Source organism: Macrotis lagotis, chromosome X (genome assembly GCF_037893015.1).
Source record: "Macrotis lagotis isolate mMagLag1 chromosome X, bilby.v1.9.chrom.fasta, whole genome shotgun sequence".
Classification (NCBI taxonomy): domain Eukaryota; kingdom Metazoa; phylum Chordata; class Mammalia; order Peramelemorphia; family Peramelidae; genus Macrotis; species Macrotis lagotis.
In genome coordinates, this window is record NC_133666.1 from 45,422,566 (window position 1) to 45,448,636 (window position 26,071).

At 41.6% G+C, this 26,071-nt stretch overlaps 1 protein-coding gene across 1 annotated transcript; it reads right to left on the reverse strand.

Annotated features, from left to right (window-relative positions):
• Nucleotides 1-14,170: 14,170 nt before the first annotated feature.
• On the reverse strand, nt 14,171-16,542 carry LOC141500611 (uncharacterized). Its single transcript, XM_074203956.1, has 2 exons — nt 16,056-16,542; nt 14,171-15,518 (listed from the first exon to the last, which is right to left on the reverse strand). The coding sequence occupies exons 1-2, from the start codon at nt 16,474-16,476 to the stop codon at nt 15,187-15,189; spliced, it is 753 nt and encodes a 250-aa protein (XP_074060057.1). The 5' UTR covers nt 16,477-16,542; the 3' UTR covers nt 14,171-15,186.
• Between the last annotated feature and the right edge of the window lie 9,529 nt (nt 16,543-26,071).

The following is a 26,071-nucleotide window of genomic DNA, read 5'->3' on the forward strand; positions in this document are numbered from 1 at the left end:
GGATCAAGTGTGAGCCATCAACCCATCACTGCTTTTAGGACTTCTCTCTTGCAACTTTGGCAAGAACTTTGGGTTGGGAGAAAGGGGACCAGAGTTTAAATACCACTTCTGAAATTAGCCAGTTTATGTGAATTTTTGAGTTATATATTCATCCTCTGCAAAATGGGCATAAGGAGAGTTATTACAATTTCACAAGATAATTATGAAGTCCAAATTACAGAATGGATGTGTAGTGCAATGTAAACCTTAAATTAATCTATAAATATCAACTCCTCTTGCTGCCATTACTTGGTCTCTCTAGGTCTGGTTCCTCATTGGAAAAAGTGAACTAATCAGAGTTGAACTAACTCACCAGACTGTTGTTAGAAAAATTCTTTAGAGAACTTAAAGTCCTATCAAAATGAGAATTTGCCATCACTGAAATCATTTGAAATGATTTAATAGGTTTGCTGTGGCAACAGAGCTATTGCTCCAAGAGGTAAAGCAGATAGTTACAAAGCAACCCATTGGGTGGACATTGATCATGGCTAGAAGTCCCAGATAACTTTCTGCTTTATCTTGTTTATTTTCTGATATCAGATCATATTTTTTTACAGTATTGCCTGAAACACCTCCCTTCAAATTGTAATGGGACATCATCTGATGGTTTGGAAATGGACAAGACCATCATCTGGATTCAAAGGAATCAGTAGAAGACACCCATTGTAGGATGTAAAAAAACACCCTGTTCATTCTGTTTTAAAAAAGGTTGAGGGGGAGTCTTTGTATTCATCAGTTTGGAGGGATAAAGAAACTGCTAAACTCCTATTCCATTAATGTTAATATAGGTTGATATAAGTTAGAATTCATACTACAAACAATTACTTCTCAAGATTCAAATTCAGGTCATAATTTGATTTAAGTTGGTATAATCTTAGACTATTTTTAGAAATGATGTCCTATATTATGAATATTGTTAATTGGGAAGTTTTGAAAGCTAATCTATTTGATTTTCTTTATTGTTCCTCTATAAAGAGATTCATTTGGTTCCATTTGAGTATGAAGAGAAGTTTCATACTCAGAGGACTTTATGGTGAATGCAAATTTGGTCTGTGTACAAACCCATTTGTGGTTCAGAATTCCTTTTTCAATTATGGCTTCTATACTATATTATTTTATCTCTTCTGATATGCTCAGAAACATCTTTAAACATATATTAACAATTTTGGATTATCTATGTTAACAATGTGGAAAAAAGCTAACCTAATGCAGCAGATTTCTGTCTCAGCTTCAGAGTGCATTCTAACACCCCACCTCCCTTTTTTTGTACCATCAGATTTACCTTCCTAAGCTCTCATTCCTTAAATATTAAGCTAATTTCCATTCCCTGAAACCTTGAGAGTTACACTAAGGCAGCAAGAGGAAGACCAGACTGAGATGATTGATTTGATATGGCTAAACGTGAGAATGATTAAAGTTATATTTATATATATATATAAATATATATATATAATATATATCTTATAGGTTTATCTGTGTAAACAGAGACATACAATTTAGTTATTCAACAAACATTGATTGAGTTCTTATTACAGGGAAAGCTCTCTTCTGTGTGCAAATTAAAAAAAAATACTTTCTCTCAAGGAACCTATGGCCTTGGTGGGATAATGAGATTTCACACAGCTGAATATAACAGAGATTTGACTAAAAGAAATACAAAGTGCTATGAGATCATGTCATGACCTTGATGTCTTTGCATCATTTATCAGTCCACTTATTCAGAAGTCCTATTTGTCCACATCCGTTTTTCTGTATCAGTTTAATGACACAAAAAATTGCTACCCTGTTGATGGTGGCAGAGAGACAATCCCTTTTGAAATGTTCATGTGTTGCGAGGAAGGAACAAAAAGGAAGGAAAGAAGGAGGGAGTGAAAGAGGGAAGGAAGGAAGGAAAGAAGGTGAAGGAAGGAGGGAGGGAGGGAAGAAGGGAGGGAGGAAGGAAGGAAGGAAAGAAAGAAGGGAAAAACCCCATTTATTAAGTATCTACTCTGTGCAGGCAATGTGCTAAGCATTTTACAAATCTAATCTTATTTGCTAGTGAAGGGTCCAGGGTTAGAGGAGGCAATTTCTTTAGTTGGATATTTCCTCCTGAATAAGACCCCAAGACAGTCTCTCTATCAAGCAAGCAGGGGGCAGCTCTTAAAACAATTCTTTATTTTCTGTGACATTTCTTTTAATTTCGGGATCATGTCTGGTCCTGATCAGCCTGTATATTCTGAGATCCTAGTTGGCTGACAATGTGGTGATTTAAAGTTGGTTGAGTAGTGCAAACAGCAGTAAATCATCTTCAGCCACATGTGTGATCCCACCCACATAATTGAAGCCTTTTCAGCAGAGATTACTTTATGAGGGAGAGGGAAGTTTCGGCCTTGAGCCTACTGCTGTGGCTATGATGCTGTTAATTGGGCTGCCTGCTTGAGACCAAAAATGTATTTTGTATCTTCCTCTCCCATCAGACTCGAAAATTGAAGAAAAGATTTTTCATTTCCACTTTTGGTCTGTGCATCCTCTTTCTTTCCATGCAAATTATAATCTACCAGCTGTGATATAGCTTTCAGCATCTATACCAGAGTGCATTTACCTAATAGGAGTACCTGCTGTCCTGATTATGTATGAAAAGCACGGAGAGGTTGAACATGTATGTGTTCAACAAATCCCAGCCTTCTAGGGTGGAGAGTGCTTACAGTGGAGAATGCTGACAAACAAAGGGAAATAACAGCTTTCTGTAGTAGGTAGGAGGCTTACAGATATTTTTAAAAAGTCTGAATGATAAAGGAAGGTTTAGTTAAACTCATGGATGATTTCTCGATCTGGCGAGGCACTTAGGAATGTCTGAATGGCAAATATTATTCCCTCCCAACCCTGACAGCCCCTTCTGACAAAATCCTGGGTTGGATGGAGCACAGGCCTGACGGTGTGTCAGTGCCTCTCTTGAACTTTGAAAGACTTAACTCTACTTACATTGGGGGGGGGGGGGTTGAATATAAATGAACTTTTCTTGATTTATTTTCTAAATCTAATATTGACCAGTTTCAGTCTGGCTGGAATCAAGGCTAGACTGACTGACCCTTAGAATAAGGGGGATATATGCTTATCAAAGCCTTCTCAATACTAGAAAATATAGTCATCTTTCTTTAGGCCAGGGTTCCATAGTAACAACATAGTCTGGGCTTTCACCACAAATCATTTCTATTTCTATCACTGATGACAAATTTTTGAGTTATGGAAAAAGACTCCTTCCCTCCCCCCCCACACCCTCCCACTCTTCATTCCTGGATAATCTTTAATATACTGTATTGTAAGTCAGTCCAGGGCAAGAAACCAGAAACCTTAGGGGCACAGCTGGTGTTTTCATTACTGCTGTTAATTAAAGGTAGAGGCTTCAGAAGTGAAAACCAGATGTTCTCTTCCCAAATCTGGAACAAGATGGAGGGCTAGACATTTTCTCCAGGTCCCTCTCACTTTCAAGAAACCCCCCAAAGTGGAGTTATGTGCCTGCGGTATAGTAATTATATCTCTAACAGCTTTATGAATTAACAACAGAGAATGCTAATCCCTAATGTATTCACATGGTCACTCAGCATGACCCAATACCCTCCCCACGAACTTAGGCTCTGGGAACCACTCAGCAGTTTCCATCTCTGCCACCCTGCTCTTACCCAGCCTTCTATTGCAACAAGCAACTGATCTCAACTCTTTCCAGCCATATGTGAAGGAGGTAAAGTCATAGGCAGAGTAGATCACTCTCTTCAGAGGGTGGAACCCAGATTTGCCTGGAGTGGCCCCTAGCTTTGGGAACCCTTCCCTTCAAGCCTACAAATCTGATTACAGATACTGACTCAGTCCAATCAGGAAACTAAAGAATGGAGAGAACTGGGGCAGGGGGTTCATGTGTAGGACTGCAACAGACCTGAAGGAAAGGAGACTGGCATCCAGCAAAGGCCACTCCTATTTCCCCCCCAGAATTTACTTGGGACTGAGACAGAGCACATTGAAAATTGAATTCTCCAACATGGGAAAAGGCTGACAAAGTTTTGATGTCTAGTCCCAGGAGTTAACAGAAGGAGGAGAGGAAGTCAGACTGTGAGCGAGAAACAACGCAGTGTTGATGGCCTGCACAGAGAAATAATGATCAGAATAAAAAAAAAAAAAACAAAACCTTGATCCATAGTAGTAAAGTTTCTCCAAAGAAGCAAAAGAGCAAGATTGTGAATTCAAATATACTGAAGCAAAGGACAATGTGGAAGAGAAGCAAAAAGCAACAATATTAAAGAAGACATGATGTCTATATATTCAAAGTATATTGACTGAATTCCAAGATGGGGTGCATGAAGACAACTTAAAAATCATAGACCTCCCATAAGACAAAAATGATGAGCTACATAATAACTCCAGAACAAAGAAAACAAAGCACCAATGGAAACAATACAGAATGCCTATAGAATAAAAACACCATTCTTCAAACTCTGAGAAACATAATGGTTAAATTTCCCAATTCCGATGACAAACAACAAGAAATACTACAAAAAAAAACTGTCCAGCACTTCTAAATACAGAAAACAGTGCTCCAGTGGAAAGAATCCCACAGGTTACTTCCAGAATTCTGTAATTTTTAAACTCCAAGACTGCAATTAACCAGGAGAAAGGCTTTCAAATATAAAGGAACAGAAATCAAATAAGATAGGATCATTTGGCAACCACCAGTGGCACAGGGGATAGAATTCCAGGAGCCAGGCCTAGAGTCATGAAGACCTGAATTCAAATCTGGCCTCAACATTTATTAGCTGTGTGATCCTGGACAAGTCACTTCACCCTCAGTGTTTTGGTTTCCTCATCTATAAAATGAGCTGGAGACAGAAATGGCAAACCACTCCAGTATCTTTGCCAAGAACACCCCAAAAGGGGCTCATCAAGAGTCAGCTGCAACTGCACAACAAGTAATAATTAATTGTAACTAGTGTTCATATAGTACTTTAAGAATTGCAGAACACTTTACAAATATTGCCTGATTTGATCTTCACCACAACCTTGATAGGTAGGTGCTATTATTAATCTCCATTTTACAGCTGAGAAAACTGAGCTAGATAGCAGTTGAGTGACTTGCCAGAATCACACAGTAATTGTCTAAAGGTTGGATTTGAACCCATCTTCCTATCTCCAGATTCAGTCCTCTTAGAATGGGACAATAAATTTCAAAAAGCAAAGGAGTTCAAAATGCAACCCAAAGCAACATATCCTGTAAGCCTGACCCTAATTATTAATGAACAACAATGGACATTCAACATAAGAGAGGTACAATTACAATGGATGTAATTTTCCATAACAGGTCTCTCAGCTGCTGAGAGTAGCTGCATCCATCATAGTTAATTACCTCAAAATGTTGCTACTAATGTGTATATTGCTGCTGCCACTTACTCAGCATCAGTTCATCTTAAGTCTTTCCAGGTTTTTCTAATGTCTGGCCTCTCATGATTTCTTAGGTTTAGGGTGTTTTATTTTTTTTGGCAAGGTAATGGGGCTAAGTGGCTGCCCTAAGGCCACACAGCTAGGTGTGTGTCAAATTTGAACTCAGTGTACTCCTGACTCCAGGGCTGGTGCTCTATCCACTGTGCCACCTAGCTGGCCCCCTCTCATGATTTCTTAACAGAACAATAGTATTCCATCACATTCATATAACATGACTTGTTCAACCGTTCCCCATTTGATGGGCATCCCCTCCATTTCCAATTCTTTGTCTCTACAAAAAAGAACTGCTCTGAATATTTTTGTACAAATACATCTTTTCCCTTTTTTCATGAGCTCTTTAGGATATGGACATGATATTGCTGGATCAAAGACTATGCACAGTTTTATAACCCTTTGAGCACAGTCCACCAAAAGTTCATTAATGTTCCAGCTTTCCCACATTTTCTCTAGTATTGATCATTTTCCTTTTTTGTCCTCTTAACCAATCTGATAGGTGTGAGGTAGTTCCTCAGAGTTGTTTCAATTTGCATTTCTCTAATCAAGAATGATTTGAAGCATTTTTTTAGGGTTTTGCAAGGCAAATGGGGTTAAGTGGCTTGCCCAAGGCCACACAGCTAGGCAATCACTAAGTGTCTGAGATCGGATTTGAACCCAGGTACTCCTGACTTGAGGGCCAGTGGTTTATCCACTGTGCCACCTAGCCACCTCAATTTGAAGCATTTTTATATGACAATAGATATCTTTAAGTTTTTTATCTGAAAACTGCCTGTTTATATCCTTTGACCATTTATCAACTGAAGAATGACTTGTATTCTTATAAATTTGATTCAGTGCTCTATATATTTTAGAAATGAGTCCTTTACCAGAAGTACTAGCTATGAATATTGTTTCCCACCTTTCTGCATTCTTTCCTATCTTGGCTGCATTGGTTTTGTTTGTGCAAAACATCTTCCATTTTGCAATTTGTAATGTTCTCTATCATTTGTTTGATCATAAACTTCTCCCCTCTCTATATAAGTGATGCACTATTCCACCTCCTAACTGGCTTCCAGTATCACCCTTTATATCCAAATCGTGTACCCATCTCGACTTTAACTTGGTATAGGGTGTGAGGTGTTGCTCTATGCCTAACTTTTGCCATACTATTTTCCAGTTTTCCCAGCAGTTTTTGTCAAATAGTGAATTCTTATGCCAGAAGCTGGAATCTTTGGGTTTATCAAACAGTAGATTACTATAGTCATTTACTACTGTCTCTTTTGCACCTAATCTGTTTCACTAATACTCTACATTTCTTAACCAGTACCAAACAGTTTTGAAGACAGTTGTTTTATAATATAATTTTTAATCTGGTACAGTGAATCCACCTTCTTGTGCATTTTTTACATTGATTCCCATGGTATTCTTGATCTGTTGGGGGTTTTTAACTCTGTAAAACAGTTTTTTGGTAGTTTGATTGGTATGGCATTGAATAAGTAATATAATTTAGGTAGAATGTGTCTGACTATTCATCACACCATTTGGGGTTTTCTTAGCAAAGATTCTGGAGTTGTTTATCATTTCCTTCTACAATCCATTTAACAGATAAGGAAACGGATGCACTGAAGGTGCACTTGCCTAGGATCACACAGCTAGTATATGAGTCTGAGGATGGATTTGAACTCAGGTAGATTCATCTTCCTGACTTCATATTCAGCACTCTATCCACTTTACTATTTAGCTGTCCCCCAAAATGATAGCATTGGATTATTGTTGTTCAGTCCTTTCTCACTCCTGGAGACCGACCCTCTTTGGGCTTTTCTTGGCAAAGGTACTGAAAAGGTTTGGCCTTTTCTTTTCCAGCTCATTTTGCAGATGAGGAAACTGAGTAGCTGAGGGTGAAGTGACTTGCCCAAGGTCACACAGTTAGTGTCTGAGGTTACATTGGAACTCAGGTCTTCCACACTCCAAGTGTGGCATTATTTTCACTCTTCTAGAGACTAATTCCCCTGTCTAGAGACTAATAAAAGGAGGAAGGGGGAAACTAGAAAAATAAAGTCACTTTGGGGATTAAAAAAAAAGAAATATTTAAAAGGGACCATTAAGAAATTTGTTTTTCTAAAGTAGGCAAGGGAATAAAGATGAAAGCAGAATTTTAAACATAGAAGTGGTGATGGAGGAGCAGGACAGCTTGAAATATCATAGACTAAAACCTGAAATGCCCCCTGCAGGTGGGTCACTGTATTTTCTGGGACAAATTTGCTAATGGGAGGGTGCATAAAATGAGAAAGGGGAAGTGGAGGATAGAGTTGTGATATATCCTAAATAAGTCCAAAGTAAATAATGAAGGAATAATAACTTCTGTAGTCTTTTAGCAAGAACAAGGGTATGAAATGACAAAAGGGGACATCTTAACAGGGGAAAAGGGAGAATTTAGAGGAGGCAAGCGTCCTACTGAACAAAGGAAAAGAGGTGTATTCTTTAGTGAAGGATGGAGATCTTACAAAGAATTTCATCTGCATGGGTCTGATGCACCTGCCTCAGAAGAGAGGAAATGCTCCTGGGGGACACTGGTATCTATAATATATGCAAGAGAGGAAACAACATATGAAATAAAAAGGAAAATGATCATGAGTATGGCAAGAGGTAGAATTGGGCTGAACTATTTGGGACACAGGGAAATTTCTAAGCTGGGACAATTCTTCTATCCTCTTAACTCCCTTTAGGAACTGTGACTTCTAAGAGTGAGGCACAACAGAAAAAAAGGGGGGAAGATGACATTATATATGATTTAATAACATAGAAATTGCTTAGAAAGGGGAAATAAATAAGTATAAAAGTCTATAAATCAAAGAATCAAGTTGATAATAGACAGATAGGGAAGAGAATAAGGCAAAGAAGTCATTTTTAGAAAAAGGCACAGGAAACAATCAAACTAAAAAAAACCTAACAAATAAAGGAAGTGGGAAAGGAGGGGGTATTTTGAATTAATTTTTAACTAAGAGAAGGAAGAGGGAGAGAATTAGATAACTAAATAAAAGGAAAAAAGAAATGATAAAAAAACTCTTAAAACTAGAGAAAATGTTCATAAATGGGGAAGGGGGGAGGGATTTTAGAATGAAAGGAACAGAATTTGTGGGAATAGCATTACCTTAAAATAGATTAATGGGGGGGGCTACTCTCTTAAAAGAAGAAGAGGAAGGGAAAAACAATTCAGAAAAATATCCCTGTCTTCTTGCAGTTTAAATTAGATATAGGCTAATCTCATAGCTTCAAATGTGAATGGAATTAATACAAAACAGAGCGATCAGTTAAATAAGAAAGCAGAATCCTACAAATTTGCTGCTTACAGGAAACACATCTACAAGCCAAAGACATCCATTCAACAAAAATGAAACTGTGGAACAAAATTTACCATACAGCAGGTAAATCCAATCAGATAGAGGCTGCAGTCATGTTATCAGACAAAGCAAAAAAAAAAATCACAATATAAGCAAACATAAAGAAGGAAATTATATTATGTTGAAAGGAACCCCAGACAACAAACTAGTATTGATATTCCAGTGGCATAGCATCTAAATTCCTAAAGGAAAGATTAATTAAATCTATCAAGATATAGAGTGAGGGATACAGTAATAATATGAAACTTTAATGAATGTCTTTAAGAGACAAAAAAAATCTAACGGGAAATTGTGATAGGGAAAAAGATTTATGATAACATCTGAATAGGAACACTAAAGACTCTACATATTTCTCAGTAATACATGGAACCTTTACAAAAAATTGACTATATATTAGGACACAGATATATTGAAAACAAAATTTAAAAAGAGAAATAGTTTAAAAATCTTTTCAATAGCATAATATAATAAAAATATCACTTGGTTTGGGTAATACAAACCAAATATACATACCAAGATAGAGAATTATTAATGAAATCCTAAATAATAAGTGGACATAATTTTAAAACCTAATGATATTTCTGGGATATAGCTAATGAAATCCTCAGGGGGAAATTATATCCCTAAAAATATATGAACAAACTAGAAAAAGAGAGGATTAATGAATTGAATATATATTTTTAAAAGTTTGAAAGCCAATACCCAAAATAAACACAGAAGAGGAGATATTGAAAATGAAAGGAGAAATTGGTAAATTGGAAAAAAGAATCTTAAAAACTATAAAATTGAAGGTTGATTATTTTAAAAAAAATAGACAAAGTTAAAAGCAACCCGAGTTAAAATAGGGGGGTGGGGAATTCAAATTGACAAAAGTGCAAATGAACAAGGTGAAATAACAATAAAAATGAATGAAAAAAAATTATCAGAATCTACTATGCTGAGTTATATATACTAAGAAAACTGGGAACACAAAAGAAAATTATATTAAAAAATATAAGCTAGCCAAGCTAACAATAGTCATATGCCAGAAAAGTAAATAAAACTTGCTGTAAATGAGCTACCAAATTAAAAAAAAAAACACCTCTTGGTCTTGATGTATTCAAGGAAGAATTCTTCTCAAATTTGCCAAAGATGATGAGAACTGAATTCAAACTTGGGTACCATAGGTTGGGATGTAGATATGATACTGTCTTGGACAGGGATGGAGTACATTTAACAAAGATAGGTAAGCCTACGTTTGTCTGAATATGAATGGATGGATGAATCTGGGAATTGTATGCCTTCTATTTCATTTGTTTGGGTGAATTTCAGGCAAGGAAGCTTCCTCTCCCAGTGAAGAATAGCATCTTTGTTGCAATAAATGATCTTAGTTGCTTGGGGTCACTTGCGTAGACTCACATAGCCAAAAACAGTATCTGAGGCAAGATTCAGGTCTTCCTGGATTGAGGTGGGTTCTCTAGCCACTACTCTACCCTATCCTTTTTGTTGCTGCTGCTTTTAACAAAAACTTGTGTGAATATAATCAAGAAAGGTGTACATTGGAAATGGAGGAGGGGAATATAGAGGCAAAATTGTCACATATCTTCCAAACTAGATACCACAGGCACACTACCTGAAAAAAAAAGGTATCAGTGAAAGGACCAATAATTAATAATATTAGCTACCATTTTCCTTGTGTGTAATATTTGCAAAGAGCTTCATGAATATCTCATCTGATTCTCACAACTACTCTCTGTGGTATCATCTCCACTTCAAGGTTGAGGAAAGTGGGATCAACAATTCTGGAAGGTAAGTGTTATTATCATCTCCATTTTACAAATGGGGAAGTGAAGGCAGACAGATGAAAGTGACTTGCCTGGGGTCACAAGACTACTAAAAGTCTAAGGTTTCATTCAACCTCAGTTCTTCCTGACTCCAGACCTAGTGATGCACTATGAGCTGCCTCATAAGAGACTGTAGTCCAAAAGAGAGGCAATAATAACTCATAACCTCAGATGATCAGAAAATGAGTAATAAACAAGGTGAACTAGAGATGCAGATATGTAGCTAGGTGTTGTCAAAAGTCAGTGGAATGGAACTTCTTCAATACTTAGATAGTTTTCTGCTATCAGTGATGTGGATATTCCTCCTATCATTCAGAGTGAAGTCCTGCACCCTCCCATGCCATCCATTATGCATTACCAGAGTCTTGTGGTGTGGGAAAGATGGGGTTTTGTGCCAGTATATTCTGATACCCTATCATGGTGTATGGTTGATCTTGGTATTCTCTAAGGTGATGCAAATTGTGGAAAGGTTGTGTAATTGAGATTGGCTTTGAGTGTGATCCCAGTAACAGACTTTATCTGCAGCCCAAACACCACCATAGCTGAGAGCAGAGAAGCTTATAACCCCGAGTTTGGTTGCTAGGTGATGAATTCTTTGATGATACAAGCCATTTGCATATGTATTTGTATACATAGATACATATGCGTATAAATATGAACCTATGAAGATATAAGCTTCATATTTGTAGGTTTGGCCATTTATGTTCATAAAAAATTTATATAGCTTATTGCACCCCACACCGCCAACTGCCCAGACCTTCATTTTTAGGAGCTCTGTTCCCAACATATTTGTTAATCAAGGTATTGCAATATACCATATTGGGCCCAAGAACATAGTCGAGAAAGAAGTGTTATTGGAGAGGCCTAATGTTTTCCCAAAGATTTAGTGAGAATGTGTAAATTTTTTTATCATGAAAGTGTTTGTGACATCCTAATAACCAAAATATTTTTTGCAAACATTTCCGCCAAACAGAACTTTTTCATTGGAAGTAATGTTTGGGAAATTTTTATAGATATTTTTGGTGCTATAAAAAATAAACGTTTGTTTTGGCTGCGACAGCTGAAAAAAAAAAAACCCCAAAAACCTGTTACATTTGGCAAACACTACCAGTGAAAGAAATCAAATGTTTATTTGCTAAAGCAAATGTTTATGGAGAAAGCTTTATGCAGAAACAACTTATATATTCAGCTCCCATCAGTCCTGAATTTTCTGAGATGGTCCCCATTTCAGGAAAGTAAAGTATATTTTTAATAAGGTTTTAGAAATGTAATATCCTTTGTCAGATCGTATCTCCTGATTTTTGTTTTGGAAAATAAGCTCATAATATCTACTTATTGCTTTCTTTGGACCATCAGCTACAAACTTTGTCATATAGGAAAGTTATAACTGCAGGGTTTTTATTTGCAATATCATTTTGAAAACTGAACAGTTTAATGAAGAAGTTTTAAAAAGTTTTAAAATATTTTAAAAATAGAAATAGCAGCGTATAGATACTTTATGCTACAAAGAATCGTAAGACCATGGATTGAAAGCTTGACAGAAGCTTTGAGTTTGTCCTTATTTCACAGAAGAAGTTCTGAGGTCCAGAGAGGTGATTTGCTCAAAGCCATACAGGTAATAATAAATAGCAGAGCCAATATTCAAACCCATTTCTCATTCTCTGACTCAAAGTGTCACATTCTTTCCAGTTCGCTGGACTGCTCTTTCCTTGCTCGATTTTGTCCTAAAATAAACTGCTTCTTCCCCATTCCCACCCCAAATCTGGTTTATAGAGAACTTGAGTATGGCCCCTTTTCATTTTGTGCTTCTGTATCTTTTTTGCTCGCAGAGAGATTTAAATTTCAGAGAACTAACATGGAGATGAATATGGTCATGGATTATATGATGAAAGTTAGTTAAGGTCAGATTTAGTGTAATTTGTATTATCTTAGATCTGTGCAGAGAAAGACAAGTAATGTTCTGTTATCTCTTGTCTTTAAAAAGCTCTGATGGGTTTGCTGATTTTTCCCCTTCTCTTTCAGTCCTTCCATCCTTGGGACATCATGTAGTATCCCCTGTACTATACATATAGAATCTTAATGAATGTAGGACTCTTATGTGGCTGGGGATGGAAAAGGGCCATTTTATGGTCACAGGAATTGCCGACGATTGTGGAAATTCTGACTAACTAGATGCATTTTCTAACAATAATGTTAGAATCATATACTTAGACAAGTGGGTTCAGATGATTTTCTGTCAAATCTGCTTGTTGTGTTTAAAAGCATAGGCCAAGGAATGACTTGATTGAAAGAGTCAGATTGGCTTTGCTATACCAGTAGGTAAGTGGAAAAATGTGAAATGGTATAGCAAAGAAATTTCCAAATCACTAAAACATTTTGTCTTGGCAAATACTCTTGGTGTTCACCTTTGAGACCATGCCACGTTAGGGTGGCTTGAAGGAATTGGAGATGTGTAGTTAGGTGAAGAGGCCACTTGATGGATGGAGGGGTTGGGTGCTGGGTGTTCCGGGGCAGATCTGAGTTTCTTGCAAGGGACAAATGACCTGAGAATTAAAAACCTATCCCCAAAGGGGAATGGCCTATCAGTCTGGGAGGTTTGAAGGGTTTTTGGTTGTTTTTTGCAGGGTGGAGGTTCAAGCAAAGGCCAGTTGTCTTCTTGTTTAATATGCTGTAGAACTCTGGGTCCACTGAGCCTCAAGGGCCCTTGGGATAGATTTCTGGAAATCTGTGAATTTGGATGGAAAAAACAAATTCTATCTTCTTTTCACTAACTTGCAACTGACCAAAGAACTCCTTTAGTTCCTAACAAACCTAATTCTGAGAAGGGGTCCCTAGGCTTTGCCAGACTGCCAAAAAAGGGCAAAGAACCTATGCTTTCGAAGGAATTCTGAGTCAGGGTTGGGCTGGATTCAATAGCCTCTGAGGTCGCTTCCAGAACTGTGATCCTGTGATGGAGGATTTTTCATCATTTGAAAATCTTCTCCAACTCCACCTAGAGAGCCTGTATTGCTTTAGAAATTGATTTTTGTCTGTTTACTCAAGCAGATTATAGCACATAGAGTGACAGCAGAAGCCAGACAAAACACAGTGTTCTCTCTCTTTCCACCCCCGTCCCTCATCCCCCGCCCCATGTCAGAGCCAGAAGTCATTAAAGATTATCTATGAGGAAAGTGAATTGGAGAGGTGAAGAGCCTGATCCGTGGTCACCCACCAGGAACCCACATCTCCTGACCCCAAGTCCTGGGCTCCTTTCCACTAAGCCACATTTTGACAAATTGAAGATGTTTAGGCCAATGGGGCATGTATGTGAGCTCAGCTGGTGAACAGATGCAAATAGACTTTTTTTTTTTTTAACTTTAATACTTAGAAGCACATTCTCTCTCTCTGAAATGGAAAATCAAAGCCATATAACAATGTATTTCTTTTGAACTATGATGCATAAAATCAAATACAATACTTATTTATTTATTGGATTTATAAAATATAGAATTTAGAGTTCATTTAGATGCTGTGAAGACTGATATTTATAAAATAAAAAGGAAGCTCTATATAGCTCAAGATTAGAATTCTTAAATTGTAACTTGCAGAGTAACTATTTATAATTACCCCCAGTCTTAGAAATAAGGGGAGGGGGGCATTTTCACAGGTGTGCAGGTCCTCCTGCCATTAGTAATAATAATAATAATAAAAAAGTACATAGAGCTACTACCATTCCTCCCAAACCTGGTTGCTCATTTCCAAGCTCTGTTAACCAAAAACACAAATTTTATTTCTGCTGCAATTCTGAGAATAATTTGGAGTATGGGAATTCCACATTGGTGGTGCACATGGTGAACAGATTTTAATCTGGTGCTGGTTTCAAAAATTGTGGGCGTACTGAAGTATGGTCCCACTGTTGGCATAGGGGGAGAAATAATCTGGAGAGCCACATTTCTCTTGGATGCCAATTATTACAGCTGTTCTTAAAAGGAACGAGGGAGCAAAAGAACACTTTATCATTAGAGTTTGGGTAGGTAGTGACTATAATTATCATTAGGATAAAACCAGGTATGGTAAGGGGAGGGACCCAGAGAGATGTGAAATTCAGCCTTTGTGATAAACTTTTTTTTTCTGTTTCCATTTTTTCCTGAGCCCAAGATTTTTTTTTCCATGTGAGAACATTAGATATCCTTATCTATTATAAAGCCTTGAACATTAAAAAAAACACACACACATATCACATTTCAGCCAAGGGTTTCATCATTGCAACCATTTGAAGAAGAGCAAAGAGAGAAAGTTTAAAATCTTATCGGTTCCTATAAAATAAATTAGCAAATTTGGACAGAAAATCTACAGCAGCATTTAACCATTTATATCCCTGAAACATCTTTTAAGCTTGAGATACTTTAAAAAGTATTTCTATTCACTTGTGGTTTTTTTTTTTTCTACGTCTAAGTCAATGGGAGAAAGATCTTTTGATGTCGTCGGCTTGGGGACCCCCTTTAGCGATGCAGATCGCAATCTGCTGCCCCTTGGGCTGGGACAGTGGGTGATCTCGGATTCTGGGGACCGTCGGAACGCGAGTGGGAGTGCCCCTGTGGAGAGGATGATGGCAGCCGCCGCGGCAGCCTCGCTTTTTCGGGCAGGACGGTCGCCTCCAAGGCTGGAGGCTGTGCAGGGGGGTTGTCAGTGTTTCGGCCGGTGGAGGGTAGGGGCGAGGATGTCCCCGAGCAGCTAGTATTTCTCAGGTGGCCCTCTGTCACTACATCTGCATCTGGGTGTCCTCCGGTGCGGCTCTTTCTCCCGCGGTGTCCGTCGGGGTCTGGGCCACGTCCTGCGCCGAGGGGAAATGGACGGACAGACGGGCGGTCAGCCGGCGTGCCTGCCGCGGTGCGCCGGGGGACTCGACCTCCCCGTCGGATCCCAGAGGCCAGCTACCAGCGGGGTTTGGTCTGGCCTGGCCCCTGGGACCGCTCCCCCCTCCCCTGCCCTCTTGCTCAGGGATCCCCGGGCACGGTCTCCACCTCGTTCGTCCGTCAGGAGCTGTCGGGCTATGGCTAGAGCTAGCGGCACTGCCCCGGCTGGGGCCTGGGCCGGGGCCGGACGGGACGGGAGCGGACGGGTTGAGGCGGGACGCGCCGGGGCTGGACGGGACGGACGGAGCCCGAGCCTCTCCGCCAGGGGGTAGAGGAGCGGGGCGGGGGGGGGGGGGGCAGCCTGACCCGCGGAGCTGGCGAGGCGGGGGGCGGGACGGGGTGGAAAACGGTGGTCGATATCGGAGCGGGGAGGGGGGGTGGCAGCCGCCTCAGGTGAAAGGGTGCTTTTCTGCGGCCTCCCTGCGGGGGTCGCTGGTGCCCCGGGAGTGACTCACGGTGGCTCGGCGGCGGGGGGTGCGGGCTGGCCGGCGGGCTGGCCTGCGTGCCAGGGGCGCTGGGCTGCTCCGGGGCCGCTGCGGGGGGCTCGGGGGGCGCCCGGGGGCCCGTCGCCAGCTCCATGGACGCCTGGACGCGCCGCAGGGTATTCACCACGAGCACGATGTGCCGGAGGTTGGGCTCGACCTGGCGGAGGCCGTAGTGCAGCTTGAGGAGAGACAGGTTGAAGAGGGAGCTGGAGGGCAGCTGGGCACGCTCGGGCTGCCCCGAGGGGCCGGGCTGGCCCGGCAGGCTGGGGCTGGAGCTGCGGCTGCGGTTGCGGCTCCGGCTGCGGCTGCGGCTGCGGCCGGCGCCCGGGTCCTGGCCCAAGCCCCGGGGCAGCCACGGGACCTCGCCCCCGTCCTCTCGCTTGCGCTTCATGCTCGGGCCTCTCCGGCTTCTTGCACTCCAACTCCGGCTCCTCCAGCCGCCGCTGCCGCCTCCTCCTCCTCCTCCTCCTCCTTCTCCCCCCCCCAACTCCTCTCCTCCTCCGCCCTCCCCCTTTAAGTCCTGCCCGTCCGCGCCCCCTCCCCCAGGAGCGTCCGGGTGGGGGCGCCCCGGCCCTTGCTCCGGCCCTCCCTAGGCCGGGGCGGGAGGGGGGCGGGACAGAGGCCGCGGCCCCCGCAGCCCGCCGGCTGCTCGGCCGAGCGAAGCGCCTACTGTGCGAGCGCTGCCTGCGCCTCCCGGGATCCTGGGGGAGCGCCTACCTGGCAGAGGGCGGGATGCCAACCGCGAGGCGACCTGTTGCGCCGCCGCCGCCGCTCCAACTTTGCCCGGCCCTCGCCATCGGGCCGGCTGCTGGGAGCCGTCTCCGCCTGTCGCTTCTGGCCGGGTCCCCGCTCCCGCCCCACTCCGGGCGCGGGCAGCCTTCCCAGTGTGCTGGGGGACGTCCGCCTTGGCCTTTCCCCTTCCCCACTGGCGGGCAGGAGACCAAAGGGCAGCGAGGAGAGCGGCGCCCCGGGCTCCCCGCCCCGCCCGGGGGGATGCCGCCGCCTTCCGGGGGGCTGACTCAGTTGGCCCTGCTGCCCCTTAGAGCCAGCCTCTTCCTCGGGTGTTGCGAGGCAGAGCGCTAGCCGGATCTAGCCCCCCCCCCGGGCCGCCTTGAAGGCTAGACAGTCCCGGAGCGCACCCCCTTGCCTTCGGGGAGCCCCGCATTCCGATAGGGAGGAAAGCAGAAACCCCGAGAAAGTCATTCACTCACTGCCCTCTGCGTGTGTGTCTAGGTGTGTGCGTGTGCGTGTGTGTACGTAGGGGTCCCCCTGTGGTGCCCGTAGGGACAAAGGAGCATCGCGGCGGGGGGGAGACGGGGCTGCCCCCTCATTCTTTCCCAAGCAGTCAGTCCTGCAGCTCAGTTATTTCTAAAGACTTCTCTGGGGCCAGGTGTCTCATTTGCTCTTCAGAAGGACCCTGATGATGCTGCTGCTGCTGCTGATTCCGTTTTACACTTGGGGAAACTGAGGCAGAGAAAGGTTAAGTGTCTTGCCCCTAAGGTACGGAGGCTGAACTTGAAGCAACCTGCAGCCAAGCTGCCAAACTGGACAGGAGGAGAACACTGAAGGTTCGGCACAGGGAGATGAGGCTGGAGAGCATCATGGAACTGAAAGCTCCATTGATACAGTTTACAAAGCGCTTTCTCCAAACAGCCCTCTCCACTGGCTAGTGCAGCCTTTATTCCCATGTTGTAGATGGGAAAGCTGAGGGCCAGAAAGATTCCACCATTCAGGTCAAAGGGCCGCTGCGTGGCAGAGCTGGGATACGAAGCTAGGTCCTCTTGGCTGCCAGCCCTGTGTTCTTTCTATTCCTTAGGACCACCAGTATCAGTGAAGGCAGCTTCTGAGCATCAGTGAAAGCATCCAGTGTGTTACCCCTTCTCTAATCCTCAACAAGGTTTGGAAACTGACTAAACACATGCTAAATGAAATATGACTTAAAAGTCTTTGATGCAACTCACAACCTGTCACCATTGAGGCAGAGAAACAGACAAAAGCCGGGGCAAATTCGGATAGGGAGTGCATTGAGCTGGACTCAGAAAGCTGGCTATCCATGCAAACCAGAAGAGAGGGTAACCAAATTCAGGAAGGGGTTGCCTGGAGAACGTCCAAGGCAGATGTAACCAACAAAGGCATGGAAGTAAAAGAAAGTAGCACTTCCCTCCTCCTCACCTGTCCTCACCATAGTGTCTTGGGTCAGACAAACACCCATTTCTCCCTGTCTTTGGATACAGGGACTCCTTTACAATTGAGTTTCAAATTCTCTTCTGTAAAGAGGATTACTCATCAGGGAGCAGCTAGGTGGGCCAATGGATAGAGCACAGGCTCTGGAGTCAGAAGGACCTGAGTTCACTTCCCTCCTCAGACACTTAAGAGTAGCTGTGTGACCTTGGACAAGTCACCTAACCCCATTGCCACAAAAACCAACCAACCAAAGAGAATATTCATCAGCCTTTGGCCAACTTTGTAATGGGCTCATGCTTTAAGGTCTTTGCAGTTCTGCAATAGAATGTAAGGGCACCTTTCTACCAGGATGAGGCATCAGAGCCATAAAAATATCAAACTAAATACATAATAAACAAATCCAAAGCCAAATCAAGGCTGGCTATTTGGATTGAGTTTCTTTAAAGTATTTTAGAAGAGGTCCATTGACTTAGAGCTAAGCATTATAATGTGTGCTGGGGAAAACAATTGGACCAGGTCTCTCCCCTTTGGATGCTTTAGCTCTTCAAGATGACACACAAGGGGGCAACTAGGTGGTGCAGTGGGTAGAGCACCAGCCCTGAAGTCAGGAGGACCTGGGTTCAAATCCGGTCTCAGACACTTCATAATGACCTAGCTGTGTGGCCTTGGGCAAGCCACTGAACCCCGTTTGCCTTGCAAAAAAACCTTAAAACAAAACAAAACAAAAAGATGACACACAAGTAGCAATCCCTTGTCCTTGGGGGACAAGAATAACAGTAGTCAATCCCATGCCTAAAAAGCCACTGGACAGCTTTGCTTAAGTGGTTCCATGCCAGCTCCATTTGAAGCCAGTGAAAACTTCGGCTGCAACTCCAGAGTGTTGAGAAACTGTCCTTCTTGGCACCATTGCTTTCTAGGCTGCAGAGACAACAGAGACAGCCATGCCAAACGGGGTGGGAGATTTGTCAGCGGGTTCCTTCTTCCCTTTCATGTCATCCAGGGATTCCCCAGAGATTCCTAATTGCCTTTTATTCTACTGACCTTTCACAATGAGTTTACAGAACCAAGTACCTTTAGGTAGACAGAAGTGAAGAAGATGACACCCTTGTGATGGGGGAAAATGAGGAGATACTCCAACAAAATTTTGAAGGGGCTTCTTTTTTCCCCCCTGAGGATCATTTCTTTTGAAAGGGATCATTGAGGGAGGATCCTAAGAAAAACAACATGTGTCTTTTTAAACATATTCTCTTTTCTAAATAGTCATTTTGAAGCCACTGGAGTTATAGGCCAAAAAAGTCTATTCTTAACAAGGAACTAATATTCTAGCTCCATAGGTATCTATACATAAATTTCAAGGAATCCATGAACTTTTTTTTTTATCATTTTGATAAGTGTTTCAATATAAGTGGTTTCTTTTATAATCTTATGTGTTTTATATTGTGCATTTAAAAACATTACACTAAGGAGTCCATATATAGGCCTCACTAAACTGCCAACAGGCTCCAAGCCATCAAAAAAGCTCAAGAACCCTTGGTCTAAAGTTTGTTGAACATTGTAAATGAAAGAGTCAGACATCATTTTCCCATGCCCTAAAACTTTTAAAGGCTTTTGGGGAATCAGTTTACTTTTCATTTCATATTTTTGTAATTCTATTTAATAAATCAGTAATAAAGAAAGTCAGCATTTTTTGAAACTGTTCCCTCCCAAATTGTATATGTGGTAAATATGGGAATGGAAAATTTCATACCAAAGGATAAGATTTTGAAAATCTTGCATTAATGAATATGTAAGGACAGGCCATGAATCAGTTGGACCATTTAAATGTGACATTTCTCAGTTATTATTATAAAATGTGAGCATTAGGTGAGTGGTTTGGCAAGAGAATGATCCTTAATTTTTGTAAATTCTCAACAGCCAAATTCTCAAGGGGACAATTTAGAAAGCATCATTTATGGACCAAATCTAAACCCCACTGAGGTTTAAAGCAAAAATCAAATATTAGTCATGGTGGGGAGCATTTTTTCTCTCTTTAAAATAACATTCAAGTATGTCAAACCCAAATGAAGGGGCATACATGATTATGATACTTTTTTGGTCCCTCACAACAATGTAACTTTCTTATAAACTTCTAGATAGGGTTGTTTTTTCCTCCTAATATTTACATGGATTGGATCTTAGGGTCTCTGCCTGTTGACAAATGACCAGTGGGAGCTATCACTCATGCTCTAAGGATGAGAATACTGAGCCGTGGGGAAATTAGTGATTTGTCCTATATCACACAAACTTGAGAAATGGAGATTGGAATGAGGCTCTCTGACTTCCCAATCCACGTGGTCTCTAATGTTATTTTCAAATAGATCTTTCTAGAAGAAATGAAGAGTCGGTCTTCCTTCTGGTTGGTTATTGTTTGGAATGCTCTAGTAAGAATAGTATGTTACATTATCGAGATCTTAGAGTTAGGGTCTTCTGACTTCAGTTCAAAAATTGGAAGGGATTTTAAGTCAGTCCTTGTTCTTATCTTGAATACAAAATCAACCAATCTCAAAAGATAAGTAACTCTTTAATTAAAAAGCTACCAGGGGAAGCTAGATGGCATAGTGGATAAAGCACTGGCTTTGGAGTCAGGAGTACCTGGGTTCAAATCCGGCCTCAGACACTTAATAATTACCTAGCTGTGTGGCCTTGGGCAAGCCACTTAACCCCATTTGCCTTGCAAAAACCTAAAAAAAAGCTACCAAAAAAGAGATTCTACAGTCAACCAGTCCAGCTTCAACTACTTTTAATTATCAGATGCTCTTTCCTGAAATCACAGATCATCAGAACCATTTCGTTCGGCCACCTTCTTTGACAGAAGGAATCAGAGGCTCAAAACAGTCAAGTGACCTTCCCATGGTCATACAGTTGAAGAATCAGGATTCCTGCCTTCAAAGGCAGCCCTCCTTCCTCTGCACTTTAGGTCTCACAGGTTCAACCAACCTCATCTGGGTCTGTCCACATGGAGGAGAAAAGCAAATGATTGTTTAACCAACTCCACCTACATCTATCCACTGTCTAAGTGAGATCAGGTCATTTTCTCTAGAATTTAGGGAAAGAATTATGCAATGGCACTATTTGGCAAGATCCTACTAGTCAAAAATATACTCCCACAATACTTTGGACCCATTTGGGGTGCAGAGATGACATTGGGCTCTCCACTAAGCCAGGCCTCTGGAACTCAAACTCTGACAGGTTCCACAGAGCTGCTAAGTCTGAGCCCACTGATAGATTTTCTGTTTAATGACTGGCTTGGCTTAGTACAGAAAAGCTCCCCATGAAGGGGCCTTGGAATAATGACTTTTTCAGTCAGAGTAACTCCCCAAAATCATCTATTAAGACCCAGAAGGGTTATCCTCCATATCGATCCTTCTACTCCCTGGCCTTGATCCACATAAAGGGAGGCATATATGCATATTTACTTTGGAGAAACCACCAGGAGACCATCAGTGCATTTGTTTCATTGACTTCTCTCCTTTTTCTCTTTGACTCATCTTTATTTTTTAGAGTTCCTTCTGTGAACAAAACCAATACATAGTCATTTTGGAGGATTGATTATGAAAGAGGGAAGGAGAGAACAGCAGGCAGTGAGGGAAAAGGCAAAGGCCAGTGTCCATTTTGCCTTCTAACGATTGGATCCATGAAATCAGTCCCACTTATAAAATACAAGGGGGGTAAGAGACATGATTTATGTCTGAGAAAACTCCCCATGGCTTTGAGTCAGAGAAGAAGGAGTCAATGCTGCACTATCTTTGATGTTTGAACTACCGTGGTTGTCAGAATATAAGCACCTTGTCAGGGGCATTGGAGAATCACACGAGGATGCTTGGTTCTCTTGGGAGAATGGTCACCCATAGTCAGACTCATGGCGTGTCCAGAGCAGTGGTTGACTTCTGACATGACTACTTAAGGACAATTTATATGGGCCTCTTGGGGAGCCTCCTAAACCTGGCATTCAAAAGTATGTGTGTGTGTGTGTGTGTGTGTGTGTGTGTGTGTGTATAATACATACATAAAGATGTTGATGTGTGTATTTACCCATCTACATTTCTGTGTGTACGTGTTCATGTGTGTCTGTGTACCTATGCCTCTATGTCTATGTGCATGTATATAGGATTTATTGTTTAGTCATTTCAGTCATATCTGATTTTTTGTGACTTCATCTGGGGTTTTCTTGGCAAAGATACTGGAGTGATTTGCCATTTCCTTCTGCAGCCTGTTTTACAGATGAGGAAACTAAGGTAAACAGCATGAATTGACTTGCCTGAGGTCACACAACTAGTTAGTCTGTGGTCAAATAAATTTGAACTCAGGTCTTTGTGACTCCAGGCCTGGTACTCTATCTACTGTGCCACCTAATTCCCTCTCCCTCTCCCTCTCCCTCTCCCTCTCCCTCTCCCTCTCCCTCTCCCTCTCCTTCTCCCTCTCCCTCTCCCTCTCTCTCTCTCTCTCTCTCTCTGTCTCTTTCTCTGTCTCTCTCTCTCTCACAGTCCTCCCCTCTCACTCTCTTTCTCTCTCTCTCTCTCTCTCTCTCTCTCTCTCTCTCTCTCTGTCTCTCTCCCTCCACAGAACACATATGCATAGGTGTATACACACATGTATTATATATATATATATATATATATATATATATATATGGGGGGGGTATGTATGTAATATGAGGACAGATTTGAACTCAGGTCTTTCTAACCCCAGGCCTGGTACTCTATATATTGTGCTACCTAATTGTCTCTCTCCATATACAAATAAATGCACATGCATATATATATATATATATACACACAAATACAGGCACACATAAAATACATGTGTCTGTGTGGCATGTGTGGCATATATGTGCTCATATTGCATGCATGCATGTACACCCAGCAATACCCATAGGTACATCCAGATATGCATTATATCTATACATGTATATGATGTGTGTAGCCACATAGAGATACCCATGTGTACCTCTGCAGAGACAATGGCATATATTCTAGGTTTTTCACCTGTCCGGAAGTAAAATAAAATGACTCTTCGTCTACCCCCATACCAATTCAAGCGAGAAAATGGTTCTACCTTCAGCTCTGCTCTGACAGTAATATATTTCCCCCAAAGTGTCTCTGAGGCTCTTGGCTTTTAGGCCCACTCCATTTCTTCTGAATGTGCACTATCTGTGCACTTAGAGTAATAGTTGCCATTTCTGCAATTTTTTGAGGTGTCCAAAACACTTTCCCCACGTCCACCCTGGGTGGTAGGTATGTAATTGTTCTTCCTCTCAGTGGAGAGAGGAGGATATGGAAATGAGGAGGAGAAAGGACTAGCTCAGCATTAAACAGCTTCTGGTCGAACCTCGATTTGAGGCCGAGTCTTCTGGCCCAAGGGGATCCAGGTGCTCACTGCCCTAGAGTGTTTAGCCTCTCACTGTACAGATTCATGGAAATTCAAGTCTACTCTGCAACTTTTTTTCCCTCTTGTCACTGGAAGGGGAGGATAATACAGTTCGAGCTGGTAGGATATAGCACTTTACCTATTAGATGCAAGAGACCCTGTGTCCATTGATCTCATAAAAAGCTTCTAGACACCATTAGCCTTCCTATGACCTTCATTAGCCTTCCTATGACTCTCTGAAACAACCTTCAGCACTGAGAAGATGGGCAGATTCCAAAAGCAACCCACTTCTCAAGGAGAATGAAACCAGCTTCTCTGACAATGCTGATGCCATAATACCTGGGACTCCCAGCAGCCATCAGGGTTGGATTTGAAGACTCTTCTTTTGTCATCTCCTTTCTTCTGATAGGCAAATGAGGAGATAAGTCATGCCAATTTTAGAAATGCCACCCTGAACTTTGTGGATGAAGGGGCACACCTGGGATGTTAATCCAGTGTTTGCTGTGCTGATTAACCAAATAAATAAAAATTAGAAGCAGTTATTAAGTACCTACTATATATAAGGCAATGCACTAGGGACCTAAAGGCAACCCATAATACAAAACTTACCCTCTTGGGGGTAATAATGTAATAGTGATGATCGAACACATGGACACCCAGATTTATAATACAAGACAACATAATCAGTACAAGGCAGAAAGTTCTAAGTCCCTACAGGGGCCTTGAAAGAAATTTGATGAAGGAGAGATTGGGCTGGGCTGCACAGGGGGCAGTAAGGAAGGCAACTGGTGAGTTGTGCCTTGTGGGGAACTTGCTTAATCTATTTTAGAGACCAAACTTTACAGGGATCTTTAATCACTTTAGACAACTTAGATTAAGATGACGACATATACTGCAGACTCTGTATAGGGAAGCTTTACTGGTGCACTGAAGCAGTAACTTACTAAATAAATTGTACTCAAAGAGTGAATATTTAATTTACTCCCTTTGAGTAGTTTCTATTCTTGGGAACACCATGGAATGTTTCCCTGAACAAAACTAAATACATTTACTATTCAAAAACCCTGACAGATTTGTCTCTGAGATTCTGAACAACAAACTTAGCAAAACACAGATAACAGAATGTTCAATGTGTTCCAAGACTACAGTCTTAGATAAGGTTTTACCCACAAAGTTGTGACCTTATTGGTTAGTTGTTTGTTTCTTTTGATTTTGTTTTTAACACAACTCCTATCGACCCCATTCAATGAAGTCTTCCTTCTCCAGCCCAGCCTTTCCACCATTGACAGAAAACTATTTGCAATGTGTAGCTCTGACTGCATACCTCCCCATTGCCTACTGGCTAATATATGAGCATCTATAGCCTGGTGGCCCAAGCTCTCCAAAACTTGGCTCTAGTCTGGCTTCCCAGCCTGTTTGTATTCTGCTTCCCTTCATGTACTCTGCCTGGATGTCTATATTCCAATATAATAATTTGAATTAGAGCTATTTGTATAGATCTCTCTGAGGCTCCCACTTCTGCCATTAGAGCCACTTGAGACACATCTTGTTCTATATTTGCATCGCTAGAACCTAGCACAATAGCCTCTTACTAATTGTTTGTTAAATTGAATTGAGTCCTATAATGCCATATTAAAGGATGTCTGGGTCTTTAATGGAAGGTATGCTCTGAGACACAGAAAAAGTCGAGGGCTACTTAGCTGATGGAAAGGAAGTCTGGCTTCAAGCTTCATTTGAAGAAAGTTCAAGTTCATTCAAAGGACTTTCATTTCATCATGTGCTTTCATATCATGTCTATTCCAAAATGTTTTAGAGAACTACCATAAATAGTATCATTGCATTTTATGGCAGGGGGAGAAATTGTGTGGTGGAGTTAGGTAGGGAAAAAAAATCAATGAGGTTCAGAGGAGATGATAAAATGAAGGCCCAGAAACAGAAAATACTGCCCATAGGATTGTTCTCATGCTATTCCTGTGGTTGTCCAAACGATAGCTATAAAATGAGCAGCATAATGAACTACCTTGGTCCCCCTTGACCAGGTGTCAGAAATCCTCATTTCAAGTCCCACGAGGTGGTCACCTTATTAGCTTTGTCTCAGAATTTCTTAAAACCTTAACTTCCACATCTGTAAAATGGAAATCATGCCATAGGTAATTATTTATCTTCCTGGGTTATTGTGAGGAAAACTCTTTCTTTGTAAACTATAAGGCATGATGTAAGCAATTAATTGTTCTTGTTTGGTCATTTTTCAGATGTATCTGACTCTTCATGACTCCATCTAGGGTTTTCTTGGCAGAGATACTGGAGTGGTTTGCTGTTTCTGCCTCCAGTTCATTTTATAGATGAAAAACTGAGGTAAACAGAGTGAAGTGACTTGCCCAAGGTCACATGGCTAG